Source organism: Hemiscyllium ocellatum, chromosome 7 (assembly GCF_020745735.1).
Source record: "Hemiscyllium ocellatum isolate sHemOce1 chromosome 7, sHemOce1.pat.X.cur, whole genome shotgun sequence".
Classification (NCBI taxonomy): domain Eukaryota; kingdom Metazoa; phylum Chordata; class Chondrichthyes; order Orectolobiformes; family Hemiscylliidae; genus Hemiscyllium; species Hemiscyllium ocellatum.
In genome coordinates this window covers 103,889,999-103,917,406 of record NC_083407.1, presented here as the reverse complement: position 1 = coordinate 103,917,406, position 27,408 = coordinate 103,889,999, and the positions used below count along the sequence as shown (strand labels likewise).

The following is a 27,408-nucleotide window of genomic DNA, read 5'->3' as shown; positions in this document are numbered from 1 at the left end:
ATTTAATACAATCATAGCTAAATGAGTGTTTTAAATTCCACAACCCTATCCACCCCCAATAACGTTTGATTCCCTTACCTAACAAGAACTTGTCTATCTCTACCTTAATAATATTTTATGACTTTGCCTCCAGCACCTTCTGAGGCAGGGAGTTCCAAAGTCTCTCAGCTTCCTGAGAGAAAACATTCTCCTGATCTCTGTCCTACAAAAGTGCCCCCTAAATATAGTGCTTCCTTGTTCTGAACCTGCCCACAAGAGGAAACACCCTTTCTATGTTCACCTTCACATGATCGTTCAGGATCTTGTACTTCAATCAAGACTTTTCTAAACTGCAATGATTATGTACTCAGCTTGTCCGCACATAAGCCAACCCACGCATTCCAGGTACCAATCTAGTAAACTTCCTCGGAACTTCCTCCAATGCATTTACATTCTTCCTGAAGTACAGAGACCAGTATGCAAACTTATTGCAGTTGAACACCTGGACTTCTCTGACTCAGAACTCTGCAGCTATTCTCTGCTTTAACTGTCTCCTTTTTTCATTCCTTATTCCAAAGTGAGCAACTTCATATTTCCCCATATTACAATCCATCTGCTAGATTTTTCCCCCACTTGTTCAAACTATGTTCATTTACTACTGCCCATATGTTCTCTTCACAATATGCTTTCCCATCTATCTTTGTGTCATCTGCAAATTTAATTACCATGTCTTCACTCCCATCATCCAAGTTATTGATCTAAATTGTAAAATAGCTGAGATTCTGGCAAAGATTCATGCAGGATTCCACTTATCACATCCTGTGAATCAGGCAAAGCCTCATTTGTATGCATACTGTTTGCTGCCAGTCAGCAAATCTTCTGTCCATGTTTGTGTGTTACCCCTTTAAACCACTGAGCTCCTATTTTGCTCAATAGCCTATCATGTGGTGCCTTTTCAAATGCCTTCTGGAAATCCATGCAGTATATCTACAGGCTCCCCTTTATCCTTAACGCTAGTTACTCCTTCAATGAATTCCACTAAATTGGGTAAACGTGCTTTTTCCTTTCTCAAAACCATGTTGGCTCAGATTATCCTGAGTTTTTCCAAAAGCTCAGTCTTCACCTACTTAATGATTGATTCCAACACCTTTCATATGACTGATAGCAAGCTATTTGGCCTATTGTTTCCTGTTTCTGCTTTTCTCCCATCTCAAATAGAAGAGTTGTATTTATGTTTTTCTAGTCTGATGGAATCTTTCTAGAATTGATAGAATTTAATAAAATTGATACCAATGCATTTACTCATTCATTAGAGTCATAGAGCACGGAAACAGACCCTTCAGTCCAACTCATCCATGCTGAACAGATATCCAAACCTAGTCTAGTCCCATTTGCCAGCATTTGGCCAATATCCCACTAAACCCTTTCTATTCATATATCCATCCAGATGCCTTTTAAGTGTTGTAATTGCACCAGCCCCCTCATTCCATACATGCACCCGCTCGTTAGTCATCTCTTTGAAGATTCTGGGATGAGGTCCATCAAGACCTGGGAACTTAGTAGCCTGTGGCTCCATCTGTTTGCTCAGTATTACAAACTTACAAACAAGGAGCATGAATGTGCTATTCAGCCTTTAAACCTGCTCTTTTTGGTAGGATTATTGTCAATCTTCTTGGAGTCTCAAAACCAGATTCCTGCTTACTCCAGATGATCTTAGGTAAGGTACTGCAGTACTGTTTCTTAAAAAATTTCACACGAGTCCTGGTGAACAACAGGATTTCTGGCCCCAATAATGTAGTAAGTTCGAAGCGTTACAAGGAAAATGTTCAAAGGGAAATGCTGACTGTGTATCCTAGTCCACTTCAGCTGATAAGCTTTCGTGCCCGTACAGTTGTCCTTATTTAAATTGAAAGTTCTATACTTAGACTCACTCTTCAAACAAATGTAAATTTCAGTCAATCATCTAAGGATGCCTTTATGCTGATGTCATTAATTAATCCAATCACATGATATAATAACAAGTCTAGTATAACTTGCTCTCTATAGGTTGCAGAATGTGGTGCTCTTAGGAAATTATCTCATGTTCTGTGAACTCCTCATCAAGGCTGACATTGTCAATGTGATATTTCTCATCTGTTATCTTTGTCACATAATCTTTTAGTCAATATATTAATTAGGTTTTTAAATTTTCCTTTCCTGCCACTTTCTGACCTTAATTTCTCACATAACTATTTTACTCTCCTGCATTGACTATCCATTGATTTGTTACATCTACCCAAGCTTGATCCCTCCTCTCCATTTTTTTAGTGTAGAGCATTGTCTCTTAGCATTATTATGTTTGCTAAAACACTAGTCCCAACAGTCTAGATTAGAGTGGTGCTGGAAAAGCACAGCAGGTCAGGCAGCATCCGAGGAGCAGGAAAGTCGACGTCTCGGGCAAAAGCCTTTCATCAGGAATAGAGGCAGGGTGTCTCCAGAGTGGAGAGATAAATGAGAGGGGGGTGGGGGTGGGGTAAGGTAGCAAAGAGTACAATGGGGGAATGAAGGTCAGAGAGGAGAGTGGAGTGGATCGGTGGAAAGGAAGATAGGCAGATAGGACAGGTCATGAGGGGGTGCTGAGCTGGAAGGTTGCAGCTGGGGTGAGGTGGGGGGAGGGGAAATGAGGAAACTGGTGAAATCCACATTGATGCCATGGGGTTGAAGTGTTCCAAGGCAGAAGATGAGGTGTTCTTCCTTCAGACGTCTGGTTGTGAGGGAGCGGCGGTGGAGGAGGCACAGGACCTGCATGTCCTCGGCAGAGTGGGAGGGGGAGTTGAAATGTTGGGCCACAGGGTGGTGGGGTTGATTGGTGCGGGTGTCCCGGAGATGTTCCCTCAAACTAGGAGGCATCCAGCAACCGCCGCCATGAACCATGACGTCACTTCCACCACCACCAACCTTGCAGCCTCCGCGATCGCTGCCCGGACAACCGCCTCCACCTTCCTGAAGAAGGACTCACGCCCGAAACGTCGATTCTCCTGCTCCTTGGATGCTGCCTGACCTGCTGCGCTTTTCCAGCAACACATTTTCAGCGGCATCCAATCTCCCCAACGTAGATAAGACCGCATCGGGAGCAATGGATACAATAAAATATATTGGTGGATGTGCAGGTAAAACTTTGGATGTGGAAGGCTCCTTTGGGGCCTTGGATGGAGGTGAGGGAGGAGGTGTGGGCACAGGTTTTACAGTTCCTGCGCTGGCAGGGGAAAGTGCCAGGATGGGAGGGTGGGTTGTTGGGGGGGGGCGTGGACCTGACCAGGTAGTTACAGAGGAATGGTCTTTGTGGAAAGGGGTGGGGAGGGAAATATATCCCTGGTGGTAGGGTCCGTTTGGAGATGGTGAAAATGTCGTCGGATGATGTGGTTTATGCGAAGATTGGTAGGGTGGAAGGTCAGCACCAGGGGGGTTCTGTCCTTGTTACGGTGGAGGGTGGGGTTCGAGGGCAGAAGGGCGGGATGTGGACGAGATGCGTTGGAGGGCTTCTTTAACCACGTGGGGAAGGGAAATTGTGGTCTCTCAAGAAGGATGCCAACTGGTGTGTTCTGTAGTGGAACTGGTCCTCCTGGGAGCAGATACGGCGGAGGAATTGGGAATACGGGATGGCATTTTTGCAGGAGGTAGGGTGGGAAGAGGTGTAATCCAGGTAGCTGAGGGAGTCGGTGTGTTTGTAAAAAAAAAATGTCAGTGTCACGTCGGTCGTCATTAATGGAGATGGAGAAGTCCAGGAAGGGGAGAGAGGTATCAGAGATGGTCCAGGTGAATTTAAGGCTGGGGTGGAATGTGTTGGTGAAGTTGATGAATTGCTCAACCTCCTTGTGGGAGCACCCCAACAGGACTGGCCCTGCTTCCCATAGCACTGATGCCAATTCCCCACAAATAGGAACCCACTTCATCCACAACAGTCTTTGAGTCACATATTAATTTCACTAAATGTATGGCCCCTCTGTCAATTGGCTCATGACTTAAGTAGTAATTAAAAAATTACCTGTGAAGCTATTCAATTTGGTACCTAGTTCCTGTGCTATCTAAGCAGAACTTTGTTCTCCCAATGGCGTTGGTACTACCAATAGTCACAAAGACTTGCTTTTGTCCACACAGACAAGCAGTGCAATCTTCTTAAATCATTGCAAATGCTGAGGCCCCTTGAATGCAATATTGTTTGACCCCTTTTCTCCTCACTTGTGATCTCTTATTGCGCCTTACTACACATAGATTGGGACTTCCCTATACTTTCCAGATACTTTCTGGAATTAGTGTCGAGAAATCTCTTCTGTCTCCTTGATACATTGCAACTTCCAAATCGGTAACTCTGAGTTGGAGTTTCTGTAGTTACAGACCTTTGCGACAGATGTGATTGCACTGGACCACTTTCTGGTCCTGAAACTCCCACAGACTACAACTCTGACCCAATGTTCTGTCTCCCCATTGTGTGTTTGTTTGTTGAATATAATTTATTAATTTAATCAGCCATGTAAAATTAATTGTAATTCTTTACTGCAATTTTGCTGTATCTGTTAAATGTTGATACTTTTTTTGGGAACGTTCTTGTATTTGACTTGTCTGCATGTCATGTGCTAACTCCAAAAGCCCTCAATAATCTATTATTAAATCACTAGAAATGAGAGACTGGCTGATGGATTAGATCATGACCTTTACACTGGGCTCTTCCTAATGAGAGGACTGGGATTTGCAAAGTCCTCTATCCTACTTTAAACCATGTTTATGATGTGCCAGGAGCTGCCCTTTCTCAGCAGAGGCACATAACATTTATATTATCTCGATCCTTAACTACTAAAGCTCATGACTCAAATATCGATATGAAGGAAAATAACTTTATCATTAACAATTTTGTTATGTGTTGTCCAATGACAGCATTATATGGGAGCTAGTATTTATGGGCAGGAAAAGCACTGTTCAGACTTTGCCAACTGGACAATTTAGATGTAACCAGAATGTTGAACTGCAATTGCAATGACTATTTCATTCATGGATCAACACAGGATGGCTCAAGCGTTGTGCTGCTAAAGTTTGGAATTTTACAAGTCCTAATATTGGGTAGGACTGATAGCCCTGCTCACTTATCACTGACTTTTCGGGGAATTGCGAATGTCTTCCTCACAGTCCTCTTGGGGTATACAGTTGGGATATTGGTGGAATAATATTGAAGTGTTCGATTACATACTTCACTTCTTATTTTGAATTACTTGGCTGTGCTGTATGAATTAATTTACACTGCGGTTTATTCCTTGAGACATTGTCATGTGTATCTCTTCTTAAATTCTACTTTATGGGATGTGGCATCATTGGCTAGGCCCTGAAAACGATGGTATTGAGCTGCTTTGAGTCACTGCTGTCCTTGAGATATAGGGACATCCAAGATGCTTTTAAAAAGGGAATTGCAGAGTTTTGATCCAGCAATAGTGAACAAACAGCAGTATAGTTTCACATCAGGGTGATGTGCATCTTGGAGGGGAACTTGCAGGTGATGGTGTTCCCATGTATTTTTTCTGCCTATAATACGGGCTCCCATACTGTACTCTTGACCTGCAACATGGTACTGATCATGGGTTGAGAAGGTACTGTGGACTTGTTGAATTACTGTAGACTGGATGGTATAAACAGTTGGCACTGGACATCAAAAGTGAATAGAGTGAATGATGGGGCGGTCAGTCAAGAAGACTGCTTCATCTTAGATGGTGTCAAGCTTCTAGAGTGCTGTTTGAGTTGCGCTCATCCAGGCAAGTGGAGAGTGTTCCATCACAATCCTCACATGTGCCTTGTAGATGGAGAACAGGCTTTGGGGAGACAGGAAGTGAATTAATGACTGCAGAATTCCTAACTGCTAGCCTGCTCTTGTCTACCAGAAATCCTCTGGTCAATAGTAACCCCCAGAATGTTGGTAATGTGAGATTCTGTAATGGTAGTGCCATTGAGCATCAAAGAGTGATGGTTAGACTGACTTGTACTGAAGATAGTCAATACCTGTATGAAAGCTGTTTGCCATTAATCTGTTGGAGATTCTGTAGTATGCAAGGATGAATTATGATATATCCTTGAAATTCTTATATTGCAGACTTTTCGTTGCGACAGTATATGGGCACTGAATTGAAATACGTAGGCAATATTGAGATATCAGGGGAAGCTAGTCTAGAGGACTTAAAAACTCAGGTAGGTCAACTCCTTATTATGTTTCATTTTGGTTTTCCTGTGTATTGGTTGAAAATATCTGTGGTATATCCATCATGTTGAGCTATGAATGTTCTTCAGAAAGTCATTTTTTAAATTTACTGTTGGAACATGGGCATCACTGGCAGAGTTCTGAAGAAATGTCATACCAAACTCCATGAGTTTCTCCAACGTTCTGTGTTTGCTTCAGATTTCAATTCTCTACTTTGCTTTTATTCCATTTTTCAGAATTGTGATCAGGATGCCTGCATGCATCCAGTACAAGGATGTGGCAGTGTGGCTAAGTGTGGCTTTCCCCATGTTTGTGTGCCTTCCCTCTAGGTGCTCCAATTTCCTCCCACTGTCTAAAGATGTGTAGGTTAGGTAGATTAACCATGCTAAATAATTCATTGTGTCCAGGGATGTGCAAGTTAGGTGGATTGGCAATGGGGAATGCAGGGTTACAGGAATAGGATGGGAGAGGTGGGATGCTGTTCAGATGATTGATGTGGGCTTGTTGGGATGAATAGCCAGTTTCATACTGTGGGAATTCTATGAAGATAATCTTGAGCTAACAGTCAATACTGACCTATGTCATAAATCTGCTTAATTTGCAGCTCGTGCATCACCTTAAACATCAAATCAATCCACCACTAAAATAGTCATTGCAATTTTTATCAAAAATTGAACACCAGCAATTTATCCAGGCTTCTACGCAGCATCTATAAGAAAGTTTTAGATGGAGAGGAATCTCTTAAGTGCGTACAAGACAATTTTCTGATTCAGTATGTGGATATACCTATTAGAGAAGGTGCAAAACTTGACCTACTCTTGGGAAATAAGGCAGGGCAGGTGACTGAGGTGTCAGTGGGGGGGAGCACTTCGGGGCCAGCGACCATAATTCTATTTGTTTTAAAATAGTGGTGAAAAAGGATAGACCAGATCTAAGAGTTGAAGTTCTGAATTGGAGAAAAAACAATTTTGACGGTATTAGGCAAGAACTTTCGAAAGCTGATTGGACGCAGATGTTTGCAGGTAAAGGGACAGCTGGAAAATGGGGAGCCTTCAAATGAGATAACAAGAATCCAGAGAAAGTATATTCCTGTCAAGGTGAAAGGAAAGGCTGGTAGGTATAGGGAATGCTGGATGACTAAAGAAATTGAGGGTTAGGTTAAGAAAAAGAAGGAAGCATGTGTCAGGTGTAGACAGGATAGATCAGATGAACCCTTAGAAGAGTATAAAGGCAGTAGAAGTATACTTAAGAGGGAGATCAGGAGGGCAAATGGGGACACGAGATAGCTTTGGCAAATAGAATTAAGGAGAATCCAAAGGGTTTTTACAAATATATTAAGGACAAAAGGGTAACGAGGGAGAGAACAGAGCCCCTCAGATCAGCAAGGCGGCCTTTGTGTGGAGCCGCAGAAAATGGGGAGATACTTAAATGAGTATTTTGCATCAGTATTTACTGTGGAAAAGGATATGGAAGATATAGACTGTAGGGAAATAGATGGTGACATCTTGCAAAATGTCCAGATTACAGAGGCGGAAGTACTGGATGTCTTGAAATGGTTAAAGGTGGATAAATCCCCAGGACCTGATCAGGTGTACCCGAGAACTCTGTGGGAACCTAGAGAAGTGATTGCTGGGCCTCTTGCTGAGATATTTGTATCATCGATGGTCACAGATGAGGTGCTGGATGACTGGAGGTTGACTAACGTGGTGCCACTGTTTAAGAAGGGCGGTAAAGACAAACCAGGGAACTATAAACCAGTGAGCCTGACCTCGGTGGTGGGCAGGTTGTTGGAGGGAATCCTGAGGGTCAGGATGTAAACGTATTTGGAAAGGCGAGGACTCATTAGGGATAGTCAACATGGCTTTGTGCATGGGAAATTATGCCTCACAAACTTGATTCAGTGTTTTGAGGAAGTAACAAAGAGGATTGATGAGGGCAGAGCAGTGCATGTGACCTATGTGGATTTCAGTAAGGCGTTTGACAAGGTTCCCCATGGGAGACTGATTAGCAAGGTTAGATCTCATGAATACAGGGAGAACTAGCCATTTGCATACAGAACTGGCTCAAAGGTAGAAGACAGAGGGTGGTGGTGGAGGGTTGTTTTTCAGACTGGAGGCCTGTGACCAATGGAGTGCCACAAGGATCGGTGCTGGGTCCTCTACTTCTTGTCATTTACATAAATGATTTGGATGCAAGCATAAGGGGTACAGTTAGTAAGTTTGCAAATGACACCAAAATTGGAGGTGTAGTGGACAGCGGAGAGGATTACCTCAGATTACAACAGGATCTGGACCAGATGGGCCAGTGGGCTGAGAAGTGGCAGATGGAGTTTAATTCAGGTAAATGCGAGGTGCTGCATATTAGGAAAGCAAATCTTAGCAGGACTTTATACATTTAATGGTAAGGTCCTAGGGAGTGTTGCTGAGCAAAGAGACCTTGGAGTGCAGCTTTAATGCTCCTTGAAAGTGGATTCACAGGTAGATAGGATAGTGAAGAAGGCATTTGGTATGCTTTCCTTTATTGGTCAGAGTATTGAGTACAGGAGTTGGGAGGTCATGACGCGGTTGTACAGGACACTGGTTAGGTAACTGTTGGAATATTGTGTGCAATTCTGGTCTTCCTATCGGAAAGATGTTGTGAAACGTGAAAGGGTTCAGAAAAGATTTACAAGGATGTTGCCAGGGTTGGAAGATTTGAACTATAGGGAGAGGTTGAACAGGCTGGGGCTGTTTTCCCTGGAGCATCGGAGGCTGAGGGGTGACCTTATAGAGGTTTACAAAATTATGAGGGGCATGGATAGGGTAAATAGGCAAAGTCTTTTCCCTGGGGTCGGGGAGTCCAGAACTAGAAGGCATAGGTTTAGGGTGAGAGGGGCAAGATGTAAAAGAAACCTAAGGGGCAACTTTTTCACGCAGAGAGTGGCACATGTGGTTAGCACTGCTGCCTCACAGCGCCTGAGACCCGGGTTCAATTCCCGACTCAGGCGACTGACTGTGTGGAGTTTGCACGTTCTCCCCGTGTCTGCGTGGGTTTCCTCCGGGTGCTCCGGTTTCCTCCCACAGTCCAAAGATGTGCGGGTCAGGTGAATTGGCCATGTTAAATTGCCCGTAGTGTTAGGTAAGGGGTACATATAGGGGTATGGGTGGGTTGCGCTTCGGCGGGTCGATGTGGACTTGTTGGGCCGAAGGGCCTGTTTCCACACTGTAAGTAATCTAATCTAATCTAATCTAATCTAATCTAAGTAATCTTAAAAAAAATGTATGGAATGAGCTGCCAGAGGATGTGGTGGAGGTTAGTACGATTGCAACACTTAAGAGGCATTTAGATGGATATATGAATAGGAAGGGTTTGGAGGGATATGGGCCGGGTGCTGGTAGATAGGACTAGATTGTGTCGGGATATCTGGTGAGCATGGACGTGTTGGACCGAAGGGTCTGTTTCTATGCTGTGCATCTCAATGACTGTAAATTTGAAACGTGTGTGTAGTTAATTCCATATTGCAGGTAACAGTTAAAATCTATCTTATAAGTGAGACTTAATGCATGATAGTATTAGAGCAGCAGATGATAAGTAACAGTTGAGAATGTTATTTGTTATCGTTCTTTGGGTTGAAGGCATGATTCACTTATCATTCCTTCTCCTCTTAATACATGTCTGCACCTGGACAGGTGCCCATGCTGGCTCTTCTTCACTTGTGCAACTCACATGTTCAAGGAAGTACTCCAACTACTTCCAGAATAGAAAATCCATTACTTAAGTGTCTTCTGTATCTACCCTATAGTTGGCTTGGCAACCTTTGAATCCAGACACAGTCTCTAGACCTCCATAACTGCGTTTTAGCTTCAGCACATGCATTTTCTGCTTCCACAGTAATGGCACAACGCAGGACATTGAGATCAGTGAGTCCCAATGAATTAAATTCTAGTTTTGAACACCGTATTCCTAATTCTAACAGAGTAGTGAAACTAATCTAAATACCCATAATATTAAACTATAGAAAAGCAAAAGCTTAATGCTGAAAATTAATGAAAGGGAATGATAGTTGGTTATGTTATAATGAGGAACAAAAATGTGAACATTCCCAAAAAGGCAGAGGTGAAATAAAAACTATTGATGGTTTTTATCCTGTACCCTCCATTTTCTCGCTTTTTTTTAAAACAATAGCAAGGCCATTTGTAACTTGGTTCAGTCAGCAGAAAGTCCAAAGTATTACATTTATTCGGAACTAAGCTTTTTGGAAGAGTAAACTAAGATTATCTAATTCTTGCAATGCCGACATTCCTCAAAATATCCTCCCAAAACTATATTCTTACATTGCTACCTTCAGTGCAAATTTGTTGTGATTCAGTACAACACTAGTAAAAGAAAATTACATTTGCACACATATGTATCAGTAATCCATTATCATGCCACAAATGATATCTGATAACAAGCTATTCTTAGGTTTTTGAGTAATCTTATCAAAAGATTGGGGCAGGTGGATTTGGTGAGTGTCTGGATCTTGTTCATCTCCTTCACAATTCCAATGTCTCAGCTAGGTGCTTAGGCCATGAAATACAATTTGTTTTTAAAAGGCCATAACAAAGAGTATAAATATCGTTGCGAACACTAGCAAGAAGTATACTTCTCACTTATAAATTCAAGTGCAAATTAGGAAATATATTGATACCAAATTGCAACCTTTTTAGTGTATTTTGCAAAAATGACTTATTCCAAGTCAGCCATGAAAACAATTTTAGAAAAATTTCCATTTGGTGTGATTTTTATGGTTCTGTGTTCTATCTTTGACGAATTTTCCTCAGTCTATTAAAACCCTCTTATTAATTACCAAGCTATCTTAGTGAGCCCTGGTAGAACTTTGTTGTTCTAATGATAGAAAACTTAGATTAAACATTTCCTACTTGGTTGGAACATCACATTTTGTTTGTGATAGATCATTCTTTTCCCGAATAGCCAAATATAATGAGTCACTTTATTACTTCAAAATTATGCAAGATCCAAAGAGCAGCATTATTTGAGTAGCTAATTTTGTCAAGATTGAATTTTACTTTCTCAAAACATTCTTCCCTTTTGCACGGCAATAAGCTAGATGATCTGGACTGGTTTTCCCAGTTTCCTTTAATGAGAATGTGGTTACCCTTTCTCAATAACTCATGAATTCATTATTAGAAGTTTTGGTTTCAAAACAAAAATGGCCTCACTTGGTGATTTATCAGCCCCTACTCCAAACACCTGAAAGATGGGTAAGTGAGGTTGGCGATACTGGTGCCAGGTAGGCAGTCCAGAGTTGGAGAAACACCTGAGTACCAGTGGCATGGAGCATCTATAAGGGCGCCACCACTCTCACCCAGTAGCTTTCTCCTAGTGGTCTCCCCACTTGACATCTGATCCTATTGACTCAGGCAAAGTGCTCGTGGAACTGGCAATTAATGACTTAATTGGCCCCCTTGGCCTCCTGAGGCAGTGTCTGAGCCAGCAAATTCCCATAACTGGTGAATTGGTATGGTGGTGAGAAGACATCATGCACAATCCCTTCCTGACCCCTCTGCAGCATTTTGCAATTTTTACTGACTCCCAGTCTGTCCCCAGACGGTCTGAAAATGTCAGGCCATTATGTCTTCTGGCACTGCAGAATTCTTTAAACTACTGGATTTTTTGTTACATCCTCAATATACCTGAGGTAGAGAAAGCCACAGCCATCCACTCAAGACGAGCCATTAGAACCTAAGAGTTTGATTTATCAAAATAAAATTTTCTGGTCAGTTTTGCAACTTCAAATTTAATAATGTGCCACATGTAAAGTTACTTCCAATGGTGAAGTAGTTGATCGTTGGTGAGTTGAAAACAGAGATCAGTGGAAAATGCTTCGTTTTGAATCAAGTGCCATTTTACTTTGTTTTCCGAATACACCTTTGAAATGCCTTTTGAAAACTTGCAGAATTTTTGTTTACTTAGAAATTGAAAATCTGTTGACACATCAGAAACAATTAGTACATAAGTAGTTTTTAAAATGTTCTTATTGCAATGGTAACATTTCAGATTAAGCTGAATTTTTAAAAAAACTCTGTGTTTCTGAATCCAAAATATCCCAGTACAGTAACCAGCAGAATTACCCTAAAAGTCCTAACATTTCCATTCACATCACAAACCATTTAAAATATTTAGAACTGGTAATTTTTATACGTGATGGACTAATAACTATATTTGGATTCACTTTCATCATTTAAATAATAACCATAGAACCATAAATAATAACCGCTGAATCTAGCTATCAAAATTTTATTAGATTAGTTAACCTCAATAGTTGCTATTTTAAATGCTTAACTGGGATTGTTTACCAACCAGCCTGTCATGCTAAAAATATTATAAATATTTTCTCTTTTCGTTGGTATTTATTTTGAACAGGAAGAAGTGAGGATTGCCAATGTTGGCGATCAGAGTTGAAGAGTGTGGCGCTGGAAAAGCACAGCGGTCAGGCAGCATCCGAGCAACAGGAGAGTCGACGTTTTGGGTGTAAGTCGATGAATGGCTTATGCCCGAAATGTCGACTCTTGTGCTGCTTGGATGTTGCCAGATCGGCTGTGCTTTTCCAGCACCACATTTCTGAACAGCCCTGATTAGTGCAAGACTAGAAGCTTAGACAAAATGTTTTTTTCCAGAAATACTCAAGATCTGATATAACTAACAAAACATATACAGAGCAGGTAAAGTAAAACAAAGCACCTCATGTTTAAGAAAAAGTTCTTGTGAATTATGTTGTCATTTTCCTTTTACAGCAAACTTTCCAAATAAATGCAAATATTGATTGTAACTAGAGACAACATTGTTCTAATTTTTAAACAAAATCTGCAACATTCTTGTACCCCAAAAGATGGAAAAAAAACAGATTCCCACAGCATGAGGACTCTGAAACATTCATGTAGGATTTTTAAAAGAATGTAGTTTCAAAAGATAAGGAACTGCAACTTATGATATTAGAAACAAGGCATAATCTTTCCCTTTCTTGTCCTTAATTCCAACAAGCTGTCAGTGAAGATGTCATTGTGAATCACCATAGTCAGGTTCCCACTGCACCATGTTGACATCATTCAACTTAGTTAAGATCCTTCATCATTGCTCTCAGGAGACAACTTACTTGGGAATTTGCCCAGCCAGGTTGGCATATTTTCCTTTATGCCTATCTAAGAATGGAATTTCCTGTTATCATAGAATCATAGAGATGTACAGCTCAGAAACGGACCCTTCAGTCCTACTCATCCATGCCGAGCAGATATCCTAAATTAATCTCGCTCCATTTCCCAGCTCTTGACCTATATCCCTCTATACCCTTCCTATTCATTTACCCATCCAGATGCCTTTTAAATGTTGTAATTGTACCAGCCTCCACCACCACCTCTGGCAGTTCATTCCATACATGAACCATCTTTTACCTGAAAAAGTTGATTCTTAAGTCCCTTTTAAATATTTTCCCTGTCATTTTAAACAAAGCCCTCTAGTTTTGGGCTCCCCTATCCTGGGGAAAAGATCTTGACTACTCACCTTATCCATGCCCCTCATGATTTTATAGACTTCTAGAAAGTCACCCGTGAGCCTCTGATTCTCCAGGGAAAATAGACCCAGCCTATTCAACTTTCCCAATAACTCAAACCCTCCAACTCTGGCAACATTCTTGTAAACCCTTTCTGAGCCATTTTAAGTTTAGCAACATCTTTCTTATAGCAGGGAGACCAGAATTTAGCGCAGTTTTCCAAACGTGGCCTAACCACTGTCCTGTACAGCTGCAACATGACCTCCCCACTCCTATTCTCAGTGCACTGACCAACAAAGGCAAGCATACCAAATGGCGTCTTCACCATCCTGTCTACCTACGACTCAAGGAGCTATGAACCTGTACTCCAAGATCTTTTTGTTCGGCCACATTCCCTAGAACTTTACCATTAGGCGTCTAAGTCCTGTCCTAATATGCCCTATCAAAATGTAGCGCCTCACATTTATCTAAATTAAATTGGCTCATTGGCCCATCTGATCATGGTCCCATTGTACTCTGAGAGAGCCATTTTTCCTGTTTGCTGCACCGTCAATTTTGTTGTCATCTGAAAACATACGAACCGTACCTCCTATATTCACGTCTAAATCGTTTATATAAATGACGAAAAGCAGTGGACCTAGCACTGATCTGTGTGGCACACAGCTGGTCACAGGCCTCCAGTTCAAAAAAGCAACCCTCAACCACCCCAATCTGTCTCCTAACTTTGAGCCAATTTTGTATCCAACGGGTTAGTCCTCCCTTTGCCATACTTCACCATTCTGCCACTGTAGGTTTTTTCCCTCTGGTTGCTCCTGGAATTTTGTTGATCCTCAGATTTCATATTGTTCTTAGCTGCCTGTTTCCCAAATTTGGTTAGGCTGACAAGCTCTTCCCAGTGCTAACTCCCACGTCCTGATCCCTTCTTAGAGAAAAAAGATTTCTCCACGCAGTCAAAATCTCCCTCTTGCATATTTTAATTTGTAAATATACGGTCCCAGTAATTCTCAGTAGTTTTGTTTTCCAATGAATTGTTGGCAAGGTTGCACCAACATAAGTCCTAATTTAAAATTATGATCCTTCACAACTGTAGCCTTTTGCTTTCTCTGTTGCTGGGAATTGGTGCTGGAATCTCAGTTACAGGAAACAAGATGCAGATTGCCTCTTCAGGTCATAGTGTATGTTCTTTTTTGAACCCTATAATCTAAAGTATTTTAGTGTAATTCACTTAGGAACATTAAGATAGTCACTGGAATAAATGTGCCATTCCTCACTAGCGTAATGCTTACAGAAAGAGTGCACTTAGTCAAAAACATGTTCAAGCAATGAATTACGAAAGTAAAAGGAAACTGCAGAAGAGTATGGATGCAGATTTGCGTATATAAAGCACAAAAAATAAGCAATAAACCATATTGTTGATTGACTGTGCATTTGTGTGCAGGAGTTCCCTAAAATGTACAGCTCTGGGTATTTTTGCTTACTGTGTTTTCTGTTCCCTCCTGCAGGTTTTGACCTTGCCTCTGCTGCAGGGTCTCTCTGTTCCTTCAATGGAATTCCTCAGAGTCTGGCTGGTGGAGAATAAATGTCCTGTCAAAATCCTACGGAACCAGCAGCAACAGCTCAGGTAGAAGCCAGCTGCTGGCTCTGTGGGTAAATACCTGCTACAGCTGCAGGAGATAGTCAGTTGATAATTATCCTAAACCTGTTCAAATTTTGTGACAGGACATTCGCTTCAGACATTCTTCCTCCAGTTAACATTAAAGTGAATGAGCTGGCTCACTTGTACTTGTAAACTTCAATCTAAAGGATGGAGAAACTCTCTCACAGATAATCATGCTGTCATAATTTATCAGGCAGAATGATCAGTATTTGAACTTGTTCTTTGCCAGGACATTCTCTATATCTAGAACTACAATTTCTGGATCTTCATAGGGAATCTGTTTGTTTAATTATTTGCTCTGTAAATGTGACTGCATTTACTGACCATGACAGCCTGAGAGGTTGGAGATTCTTCCACATGAAACAATTATGCCTCTAAATCTGGATATTTAGTCACATTGAGACGGAAGAAGCTAAATTTACCATTTCCATTTGCAATGGGATGTTAATAATCAGATGTCAAATGATGAGTGGAAGAATCTGAGAAGGAATGTTTTTCACCTTGAGAATGGTGTAGATTTGGCTCTCTCTCTCTCTTTAATAGGCAGCGATTCTCGTTGCGTTTGACGAGCAGTTAGATCTGCACTTGAGGTTCCATAACCACAGGGCTATGGTACATCAGCTGGGAGGTGTGTTAAGACCAAAGAGCATGGGCACAATAGACCTCAGTGCTGTAAAATCTTTCTATGTTTCTCCATCTTTGCACATTGATCCTATATGTCCAGCTGATGTTCTACATTCTGCTCCTATAAATTTAATGTAAGTGCTGGACAAATTTGACACTTGAGATTTGTTATATTGAGAAGCATGTCTGGGTTCATTCCTGAGTTTTATTTTTGTTTCTGCAGCAAATTTAAACTGGGGTCTAGTGCAGAGATTGGAATTCAACTACTGCAAGCAGAAGAGAATCTAACGTAAGTATACTTATTGTTTAGTTTCAGCTTTTCGCTTGGACAATATTGGCATTTTTCATTGATAATTTGAGTGTTGCAGAGATGCATTAACTCCACCAGATTCTTTTGTATAGTGAACAATGGCCATTTTCATTGTCTCATGAGCAGGTTTCTGCACAAAAAGGAAAATGCCAGCTGCTACTTTTCTGGTCTAATGATTTTAAATTCACTTTATTCTTGCTTACTGTGTTGCTGAAGACAAATAAAGGCTGGGTTAAATTGTGTGTATCATGTTTGAAGTTTAATCAATGCTTCCATTATTTCTTTATAAATTCCAGCCTATTTGTCTTGGTACTCTAAATTTAATTTATCCAGTAATAAGGCAGCAGCACTCTAGTAGTGTCCTTTCCAAACTTGCAGGTCTATAAAATTGGAATAGGTGAACAAGAGAGTGAGAAATGGCAACGTGAACAGGATTTGATTGGCCTGAGGATTTTGTTGCTGGAGAACTGACTGCATCAGCCCATAGGTTGTAATTTGGGCCCCCAAAATGGGGCGGAAAAATCTATCTTCTGTGTGGCATTTACCATGACCACTGGATTGTTCAAAGTGCTTTTGAAATGTTGTGGTTGTTTTAACATAGAAAACCTGGCAGTCAGTTTGGGTACAGTAAGTTTATACAAATAGCAACAAGATAATGACCAGCCAAACTATTTAAATATTTTTTGAGGGATAAAGTACTGCAAATAATTCTCTCTGCTTTTCAAAGTAATACTTCAAATCCATTCAAGTAGGCAGATGGCCTTAAAAATGTGTTGCTGGAAAAGGGCTGAAGAAGGGCTAATGCCCAAAATGTCGATTCTCCTGCTGCGCTTTTCCAGCAACACATTTTTAAGCTCTGATCTCCAGCATCTGCGGTCCTCACTTTCTCCAAGTAGACAGATAGGTCCTTGATTTAATCTTTCATCTGAAAGATGATTAATAAGCCCAGGCATCTTTACACAACTGTTCTTGCAGCTGTATTTTGATGAATATGTAGAGATGCAGACACCTAGCTTGGAGGAGGAGAAGAACTTGTGCTCCTTTGCTGTACTTGCCTCGCTATCTAATTTCTTGAATTACTGATATGTTCACCAATATTTCTCTCAACAAGTCCAGTGTTAACTGTCGGAAATTGTCCTTGTAAATCTCAAATTTAGAATTCTTGATCCATTGCTAACCATTAAATGATCATCCAGATGAAGACATAATCATTATTCTTTTGTGGGCAGTGGATCGCAAACCTGGAATTCTGAGAGTGCGCCTTTATGACACAATTAGCAGTTTTCAAGATGGTTGAATACTTCCTTCTCAAAGACAACTAGAGATGGTCAATAAATGCCAGTGATTCCCATTTCCCAAGAGTGAATTTAGTAAAAACAAAAATTATGCATATGTTTGTGCGGTAACAGAATAGATTCATACCTTTTGATGAATCTTTGGTTCAGGTCTACTGAGTTGCTGTTGCGGCTGAAGATGGCAGTCCCTGGTGAAAGGATGTATTACCCAGCTGAGGAATTTGTTTGGGACATATCCAAGGATTGCACAGTTCGCACCCTTAAACAGAAAATTGTACAGCACTATTCATTGCCACCGGAGCAGATTGAAATTGCCAAATATTTTCCAGATCAGTTTGAGTGGATGCCTATGACCAGTTGGGTAAGCAGAAAGACTCTTGTACTAATTGGTGTCTATAGATGTAAGAGCGCTAGCTTAGTAGAATAAAATAATGCACTTTTACAAAGTATGACGTGTGCCTGCATGCTAAGTAACCAGTAGTGGTCCATTTCTCCCAGAAATTGAGTGTGAATAATTTCATCAGCATTCTCCAGGGCTCTATTGTTAGCCAAACATGGAGTTAACATCTAGATGTACACTAATGAGAGAAACCATTTATCGTGTCTTCTATTGTTGTATGAGGTATTGAATATCAAGTTTAAAGTCTGGTTGAAGATTTGTAGCTCGGGTGTCCGTTGTTGTGGTTCTGTTCGCCGAGCTGGAAGTTTTTGCTGCAAACGTTTCGTTCCCTGGCTAGGGAACATCATCAGTGCTATTGGAGCCTCCTGTGAAGCGCTGCTTTGATGTTTCTTCCGGTATTTATAGTGGTTTGTTCTTGCCGCTTCCGGGTGTCAGTTTCAGCTGTAGTAGTTTGTATGTGGGGTCCAGGTTGATGTGTCTGTTGATGGATCTTCTTGCCGTTTCCGGGTGTCAGTTTCAGCTGTAGTGGTTTGTATATGGGGTCCAGGTCTATGTGTCTGTTAATGGAGTTTGTGGATGAATGGCATTCATCCACAAACTCCATTAACAGACACATAGACCTGGACCCCATATACAAACCACTACAGCTGAAACTGACACCCGGAAACGGCAAGAAGATCCATCAACAGACACATCAACCTGGACCCCACATACAAACTACTACAGCTGAAACTGACACCCGGAAGCGGCAAGAACAAACCACTATAAATACCGGAAGAAACATCAAAGCAGCGCTTCACAGGAGGCTCCAATAGCACTGATGATGTTTCCTAGCCAGGGAACGAAACGTTTGCAGCAAAAACTTCCAGCTCGGCGAACAGAACCACAACAATGAATATCAAGTCTTGTAAAGTTTAACCTTGAATGGGATGTACTGTGCTCCTCCCAGACATTGAGGCACAGATTTCTTATCTGACTCTCCTTGGCTGCCCTGCTCCGGTTGAATCAGCAGGTGTGTCAATCTCAATGTCCTATTCCACCAGCGAATCCATACTCCTACCTGATCCATTACTAGGAATACATTTCGATGCAAAGTTGCCCATTTCCTCCTACCACAGCCTCAATGACACTTTCACATGCTTCTCGTAATAATCTCAAGTCGTCTATTTCTCCAAAGCTCACCTTATCAGACTCCCAACTCTGCCCTGCGCAAGCTAGCAACTCCATGTCCACACTTGTTTTTTTTTAAACCACCTCCCATGTTCACAAGCTTTGCTTGTGTAAATGACTTCAGTTTATTCACATCATTTCAACTCTCAGCTGGGGCTTTCCCTGCCCCAGGTCCATCATCTGTTAGGAAGCACTTCTACACACAGTTGTTTGGAACTCTCATCCACAAGCAGCTGTGGATACTGGATCAGTTGTTAATTTTAAATCTGAGGTAGATAAATATTTTGTTGAGCAAAGATGGTAAATGATAGAGGACAAAGGCAGGTATTTGGAGTTGGGTCAGACAACAGCCATGATCTAATTTAATGGGGCAATGGCTTGAGCAGCTGATTCACCTACTTCTTTTTCTGTGTTCTTATGTCACAGAGGCAGAGGCCAGCCATTGATTCCTTGAAATAATTTTTTCTTAAACTTCTCTTCCCTACTTTTCAAAGTTTCGAAACATCACGGAATTGTTCCGATTGTATCTGCAATGGCACCCATAAACAATGCAGTCGTCATTCCCTGTAAGCCACGTGACTGCGCGACCGCTCCAGGGATCCATGCGTGAAGATTGGTGTGCCGATCATCATTCATGGCAATGACATCTAGCACCAGAAGGTGCTGCGTGCAAGAACCTCAGATGAATGTAAAGTTAACAGGAGTGCTGCAGCTTAGTACCATTCCCCCATAATCCTGTACATTTTACTTTTTCAGATAAAACTGCTTCTCACTCTTGAATGCCTTGACTTAATCTGCCCCCACCACATTTTCAGGCATTGCATTCCAGATCTTCCCTACTTGCTGTGTGTCAATAAAACCTTTCCCTCATGCTTCCATTGTTTTCTTTGCCGTTTATCATAAATTTCTGTTCCCAGTCATTCCTTCCACAGGTGTGAATAGGTTTTCCTATCTTCTCTATCCAGACCTTTCATGAGTTAAATATCTATATCAACTGATGATCCAATTAAAGTCCATAGATGTGCAGATTAGGTGGGATTGTCATGCTAAATAGCCTAGTAGTGTCCAGGGTTAGGTGCAGACTGGGTGGGTTAGCTAAAGTAAATGCAGGAAATTGACCCTTCAGTCCAATCAGTCCATGCCGAACATAATCCCGAACTAAACTAGTCCCAGCTGCCTGCTCCTGGCCCATATCCCTTCAAACCTTTCCTATTCATGCACCTATCCAAATGTTTGTTAAATGTAATTGTACCCACATATACCACTTCCTCAGGATGATCATTCCACAAGCAAACCACCTTCTGCTTTTAAAAAAAAGATTGCCCCTTATGTCTTTTCCAAATCTCTCGCCTCTCACCTTAAAAATGTGCCCCCGAGTCTTGAAATCCCACACCTTGGGAAAGGACAATTACCGTTAACTCTATGTATACCTCTTATTTTATAAATTTCTATCAGGTCACCTCTCAACATCCTATGCTCCATTGGAAAAGTCCCAGGCTATCCAGCTTTTCTTTATAACTCAAACTTCCCGTGTCTAGTAATGTCCTGATAAATCTGTTCTGAACCCTCTCCAGCTTAATAATATCGTCAGAGTTTTACAGCACGGAAACAGACCCATCGGTCCAACTAGTCCATGCCAAATGAAGTCCCAAACTAAGCAAGTCCCACCTGTCTGTACTTGGCCCTTATCCTTACAAACATTTCTCATTCATGTATACATTCTCACATCTTTTAAACATTGTAACTGTACCTGCATCCTCCACTTCTCTGGAAATTCATTCCAAGCACAAACCACCCTCTGTGTTTAAAACAAATTGCCCTGTGTCTTTTTTAAATCTTTCTACTCTCACTTTAAAATATGTCCCCTCGTCTTGAAATAGACCTGTCATAGAGAAGTCACTTCCCATTCACCTTCTTTTAACTGGATGACCAGAAATGGACACAGTATTCCAGAAAGGGCCTCACTAATGTCCAGTGCAGCCTGAACATAACTTCCCAACTGCTATACTGAGCAATGAAGCCAAGCATGCCAAGCAAGCGTCAAAGAATTATGTTTCTGCACCCCTAGGTTCTTCTGTTTTACAACATTATCCTAGACACTACCATCAATTGTATAAGCGGTCACCTTGTTTGTTGTACCAGATTGAACTCCGTCTACCATTTAAGGTTTGCATAAAGATTTGTACCTCGGTTGTTGTAGTTGTGGGTATATTCACTGAGCTGGGAGGTTAATTTGCAGATGTTTCGTCCCCTGTCCAGGTGACATTTTCAGTGCTTTGGAACCTCCTGTGAAGCGCTGCTGTGCATTCTGGAACTTATTTGGCTCGGTTCCTGCTGCTTCTGCTTGTTGTGGCTGGTATATTGGGTACAGGTTAATGTGCTGGTAAATGGAGCCCATGGATGAGTGCCATGCTTCTAGAAATTCTCTGGCTGTCCTCTGTTTAGCTTGTCCTATGATCTTTGTGTTGTCCCAGTCGAATTTATGGCGCTTGTCGTGTGTGTGTGTGTCTTTCCAATAGGAAGGAGACCAGAAATGCACACAATGTTCTAAAAGTGGCCTAACCAATGTCCAATATAGCCACAAGATGACCTCCCAATTCCTCTACTCAATACTCTGACCAATAAAGGAAAGCATACCAAAAGCTGCCTTCACTATTCTATCTACCTGTGACTCTGCTTTCAAGGAGCTATGAACCTGCAGTCCAAGGTCTCTTTGTTCAACAACACCTCCTAAGACTTTACCATTAAGTGTATAAATCCTGTTAAGATTTGCTTTCCCAAAGTGCAGCACCTCACATTTATCTAAATTAAACTCCATCTGCCACTCCTCAGCCCATTGGCTCATCTGATCAAGATTCTATTGTAATCCAAGGTAACTTTTATCACTGTCCACTACACCTCCAATGTCGGTGTCATCTACAAACTCGCTAACTATACCTCTTAAGCTCGCATCCAAATCATTTATATAAAATGACGAAAAGTAGTGGACCTAATACTGATCCTTGTGACACTCCACTGGTCACAGGCCTCCAATCTGAAAAACAGCCACCACCCTCTGTCTTCTACATTTTGAGCCAGTTCTGTATCCAAATGGCTAGTTCTCCCTCTGTTCCGTGAGATCTAACCTTGCTAACCAGTCTCCCATGGAGAACCTTGTCCATCGCCCTACTGAAGTCCATATAGGTCATGTCTACTGCTCTGCCCTCATCAATCCTCTTTGTTACTTCTTCAGAAAACTCAATCAAGTTCGTGAGACATGATTTGTGGCATTTAGTGGCTAGTTGGTGTTCATGAATGCACATTGCAGGTTGTCTGCCTGTTTGTCCTAGATGGTGTTTCATATAGTCTTTGCATTGTGCAGACCATTAATCAATAATCCACAAGCCAGGGAAACAGTTAGACAAAACAGTCTCAGGATGATCCAGTTTATGATTACAGGTGCACACAATAGACTACACAGATACAAGAAATTGCTTGCCAAAAGTCATTAGTTTCAAACACAATCAATCAGAAGTTGACCACAGCAATCAAACAGATCATCACCATAGGACAGAACAGAACCAATATAGAAAGAGAATAGCAGTACAAGACAAAATGACTAAGCTAGCCAACAACAGAGAAGGCACTTGGCTAAGTAACCTTTCCTACAGACAGTTTACAGACACCAAAAAAGTCATACTAGCCAAGGGACTCAACTACAACCACAGGAATGCAAAAACAACAGAATTCCCAGCTGCTCTAGAACGTACGCTCAGAACTAATGGACTAATTGAAGAGACTCAGCTAGCAGTGAGACAAACCAATGTACCCTTAATCACAAAGAAAAGACAAATGAACAACCCCAACACCAAAGAGAGAGAAGCCCTAAAAACACTCAAAAAGGACAAGAACATAATCATAGTCCCAATGGACAAAGGCAGAATGAGGGTTATTACGGACAAGACTGAATATATTCGGAAAGCAAAGAAACTACTGGCAGACACTGACACCTACCTAAAGAGTGAATCTGACCCCATGCAGCAGATAACCAATAGAATAATCAAGACACTACAGAACCTACAAAACAAACAGCTGATAACCAAGATTGACTTCCAAACGATGAATCCAGAAATCAACAGCACACCAAGGGTTTACTGATCACCCAAAGTACACAAACCAGACATACCACTTAGACCCCCTGTGGCACTCCCTGGAACTCCATTGTGTAAACTGGCAAAAGAAACTTCAATAAAAATGAAAGCATCTTATCAGTGGATCCACACAATCATCACAGGAATTCCGCAACAACATCAAGAACATAAACATAGACAAGGAGAAGCAATGGTCTCATTTGATGTAATGGCAGCATTCGGTTCAATTGACAATAGCCAACCTCCTGGATAAACGGAGCAGACAGTACGATGGGGAACCTCTCACAAAGTCTGCATGCTCAAACTACTAGACCTATGCTTGACGACACACTTCACATTCAACAACCAAATATATGAACAGGTCAATGGCACACCTATGGGCTCACCTATCCCTGGGCTAATAGCAGAAGCAGTAATACAAAGACTGGAGCAAACAGCCCTCCCACAAATCCAACCCAAACTCCTGATCAGATATGTGGATGACATTTTTATAATAATTAAGAGAACAGAGGTCAAGAACACACACCAGATCATCAACACTGTGCTCACAGGGATCAGATTTACGAGAAAGGAGGAAACCAACAATCAACTCCCAATCCTGGATGTGATGGTAGAAAGAACACAATGGTGAATGCACTACAAGAGTGTACAGGAAAATCTCACACACCGACTAGGTCCTGCACTACAACAGCAACCACTCGAGCATACACAAAAGAAACAGAATTAGGACCCTGTTCAAAAGGGCTGCAACACGCTGCAGCACTCCCAACCTGTGAAGAGAAGAACACCTCTACAGAACATTTGCCAAGAATGATATCCTCGCAACTTCAGCTACAGATGCCTAGCAGACAAACAACGCGATGAGGACATGCCACAACCTAACCACACTACCTTACATAAACATCTCGGAACTGACAGCCAGGCTTCTCCGCCCACTCGGAGTCAGGAGAGCCCATAAACTGACATGCACACTCAGACAACAATTCACCAGAACAACAGACCCAATACCCATCATGTACTTTACAGGATTTCATGCAAAGATTGCACCAAACACTACATAAGACAAACAGGCAGATAACTAGCATTCCACATCCATGAATACCAACTAGCCACTAAACGTCATGACCAGCTGTCCCTAGTATCCCCATACACATGACAAGGACCACAAATTTGACTGGATCAACACAATGATCATAGGACAAGCTTAAACAGAGGACAGCCAGAGAATTTCTAGAAGCATGGCACTCAGCCGTGGACTCCATCAACAAACGTGTTGACCTAGACCTCATATACTGACCGCTACAACGAACAACCAGAAGCAGCAGGAATGGAGCTGAAAATGTGTTGCTGGAAAAGCGCAGCAGGTCAGGCAGCATCCAAGGAGCAGGAGATTTGACGTTTCGGGCATAAGCCCTTCTTCAGGAATCGGGCTTATGCCCGAAACGTCGAATTTCCTGCTCCTTGGATGCTGCCTGACCTGCTGCGCTTTTCCAGCAACACATTTACAACTCTGATCTCCAGCATCTGCAGACCTCACTTTCTCCCGCAGCAGGAATGGAGCCAAATAAATTCCAGAAGACAATACAGCAGCACTTCACAGGAGGTTCCAAAGCATTGGCGATGTCACCTAGACAGGGCACAAAACATCTGCAGGTCAATTTCCCAGCTTAGCGAACATATCCATGACCATGTCTATCTGCCATTTTTCAGCCCATTGACCCATTTCATCAAGATCCCTTCTTTAATATTGCCTAACATTTTTTTCCATGTGCTGTTCAGTGATCACCATTCTTCCATCAAAGCATTTTGGAAGACTTTGTCATACAAAAGGTGCCATGCAAATATAAACTCTTAATAAGTTGGTTACAGTGTCATTTATAATTGTGTCATTACACAGTCAAGCTATATTGACCTTGATCACTAACACAGCAGTATGACGCAAGCAGTGTGGTCAGTTGAAAGATATCAATTTGGCCCATTGCAGTCCAACTTAAAAATCCAATGAAATGCATCACCATCCCTCATTTACCTTGCTATTTGGGAAAACCAATGTCTGCAGCAATTGATAATTGGTCTTGCTATATACTTCCCTGGGAAGTTGAGCATAGGCAGGTCAATTGGAATACTCTTTGTAATTTGATAGCACACTTAAAGTGGAGTCATTATAACTTTTTACTCTCATCTTGTTCCAGCTTCTGTTGGTTCATTACCTTGATTTCCTGTTGTTTTACAGCTTCCTAAAATCAGTGCTTAACTTTAGAGAGTAGCTGATGATTCTCTAATGTCATTACATTAGACAAAGAAGCTAATAGGTGATTGTTCAGTTACTTCTGAAGATCATCTGTTGTTGAGGTGGAATATGCAGCATAAAAGTTCATGTTTTCAGATGCTGTGGACAGATTTGTTTTCTCTTACTAATAAAATATTTACTGAAATTTGATCTTAAAGTTTGAAAGAAGCTTGGGTTTATAGGTCATGAAAGCCTCTATATGCATGTCCCAGAACATTTTATTCGTAATTATGTACTGTTGAAAGTGTTACCACTGTTGTAATGGCTGCCAATGTGCACGCAGAAAGCTCCACCAAAAGCAATGAGACAATATGCGAAAATCTGTTTTTACGATGTTGGTATGGATCAAATGTTGGCCAGAACGTCAAGGAAAATGCTCCTTTTCTTATAACATTGATATTTTTAACCTTATTGACAGCACGAGTTGGGAAGTTTAAAAGCTATGTGGGCAGAATTAGGCCATTTGGCCCATCGAGTCTCCCCTGCTGAGTCTGATCATGGCATTATTGCTACAAAGGAGCTTGAGCACTTTATAGCTTACCACGTCTGGTGTTCTAAATAATATTGTTTCTCTTTAGACTCAACAAGTATCAAAGAAGAAGAAGAAAAAGAAACTGCAGAACCTTCAGGGGGCTCCTTATTATCTGAAAGATGGAGATATCATTGGTGTTAAGGTGAGCCGGAAGTTGACCAGTATTGATCATCTCATCGCCATCTGTCTTGATATTGAATTTTACAACATGTGAACAGTTATGCAATTGTTTATGCTCCATCTGTGAAAAGAACCCCAACCTGTTCAGTCTTCCTGCATCCTTTAGGTTCTGGCATCGTCCTTATAAAGCTTTTTGGAACTTCTCGGGTGGTCTACTTTTTTTTTGTAATGCAAAGGCCACAATTCTGCCAAGTGTAGTCTTCACAAGTTTGAGAAAATCTTCCCTTATGTTTAAATTCCATTTGTCTAAAATTATTCAGGACTTTTTGAGCTTGTTTTTCCTGCAGCAAATATGCAGAAATTACTGCAGGTATTCTTTTAGATAATAAAAAGCAATTCAATTTGCAAAATGTCAAATTTGGGTAGGATTAGGGAATTCCAAAAAGCTTCCAAGCCTTAAAAGAGGAATGGTTCATGTGTTGAAAGATGAAATGAAAATTGATCAAATTGTGTTGGGGTCTTAACTTTCTTACACTTCAGTAGATAATTCTAAACATTTTATTCCTACAGAACTTATTAATCGACAAAAATAAGGACTTCAGCACTGTGGCTGATGACATTGGGAAGGAAAAACTCAAACTAGAAGGCAATAGTAAAGACACACGGTAACTTATTTGCTAAGATTTAAAATTGCTAGGCCACTCCCTGTATTATTTTGACAAAAGCTTATCTGCTCTTAGAAATCTATTGTAGCGTATCAAATCATCTCTGATTTATGCTGTGGGTTTCTGGTTATCTTTATTGATCCAGTAGTCTATACAATTCAACCCCTATATTAATTGTATGCAATCTTCAGAGATTAGAGTCCTGCAGTCCAGAACAAGAACTCTTTTTAAATCATTTCAAGAGAGCATAAGGAGAATACAGGTGGATGTGAACAGTTGAGTAAGTGGGCAAAAATCCGGCAGATTGAGTATAATGTGGGAATAGGATGTTAACTTTAATAGGAAGAATAAAAGATGAATATTACTTCAACAGACATTGACTGCAGAATTTCTAGGTGTTCTAGTGTGTACATCACAAAATGTCAGTATGAAAGTGTACCTATTAATTAAGTCTAATGAAATGCTTTATTTATTACAAGATGAATTTAATA

The 27,408-nt window shown here is 41.2% G+C and overlaps 1 protein-coding gene across 1 annotated transcript in view; it reads left to right on the top strand.

The window, feature by feature from the left end:
* Nucleotides 1-27,408, top strand: part of usp40 (ubiquitin specific peptidase 40) — a 137,197-nt gene that overhangs the window by 104,582 nt on the left and 5,207 nt on the right. The window contains exons 26-31 of the mRNA XM_060827614.1: nucleotides 6,092-6,186; nucleotides 15,227-15,345; nucleotides 16,229-16,294; nucleotides 17,761-17,971; nucleotides 26,179-26,274; nucleotides 26,823-26,917. Coding sequence (XP_060683597.1) covers nucleotides 6,092-6,186; nucleotides 15,227-15,345; nucleotides 16,229-16,294; nucleotides 17,761-17,971; nucleotides 26,179-26,274; nucleotides 26,823-26,917 — 682 coding nt within the window. The remainder of the gene's footprint in view (nucleotides 1-6,091; nucleotides 6,187-15,226; nucleotides 15,346-16,228; nucleotides 16,295-17,760; nucleotides 17,972-26,178; nucleotides 26,275-26,822; nucleotides 26,918-27,408) is intronic.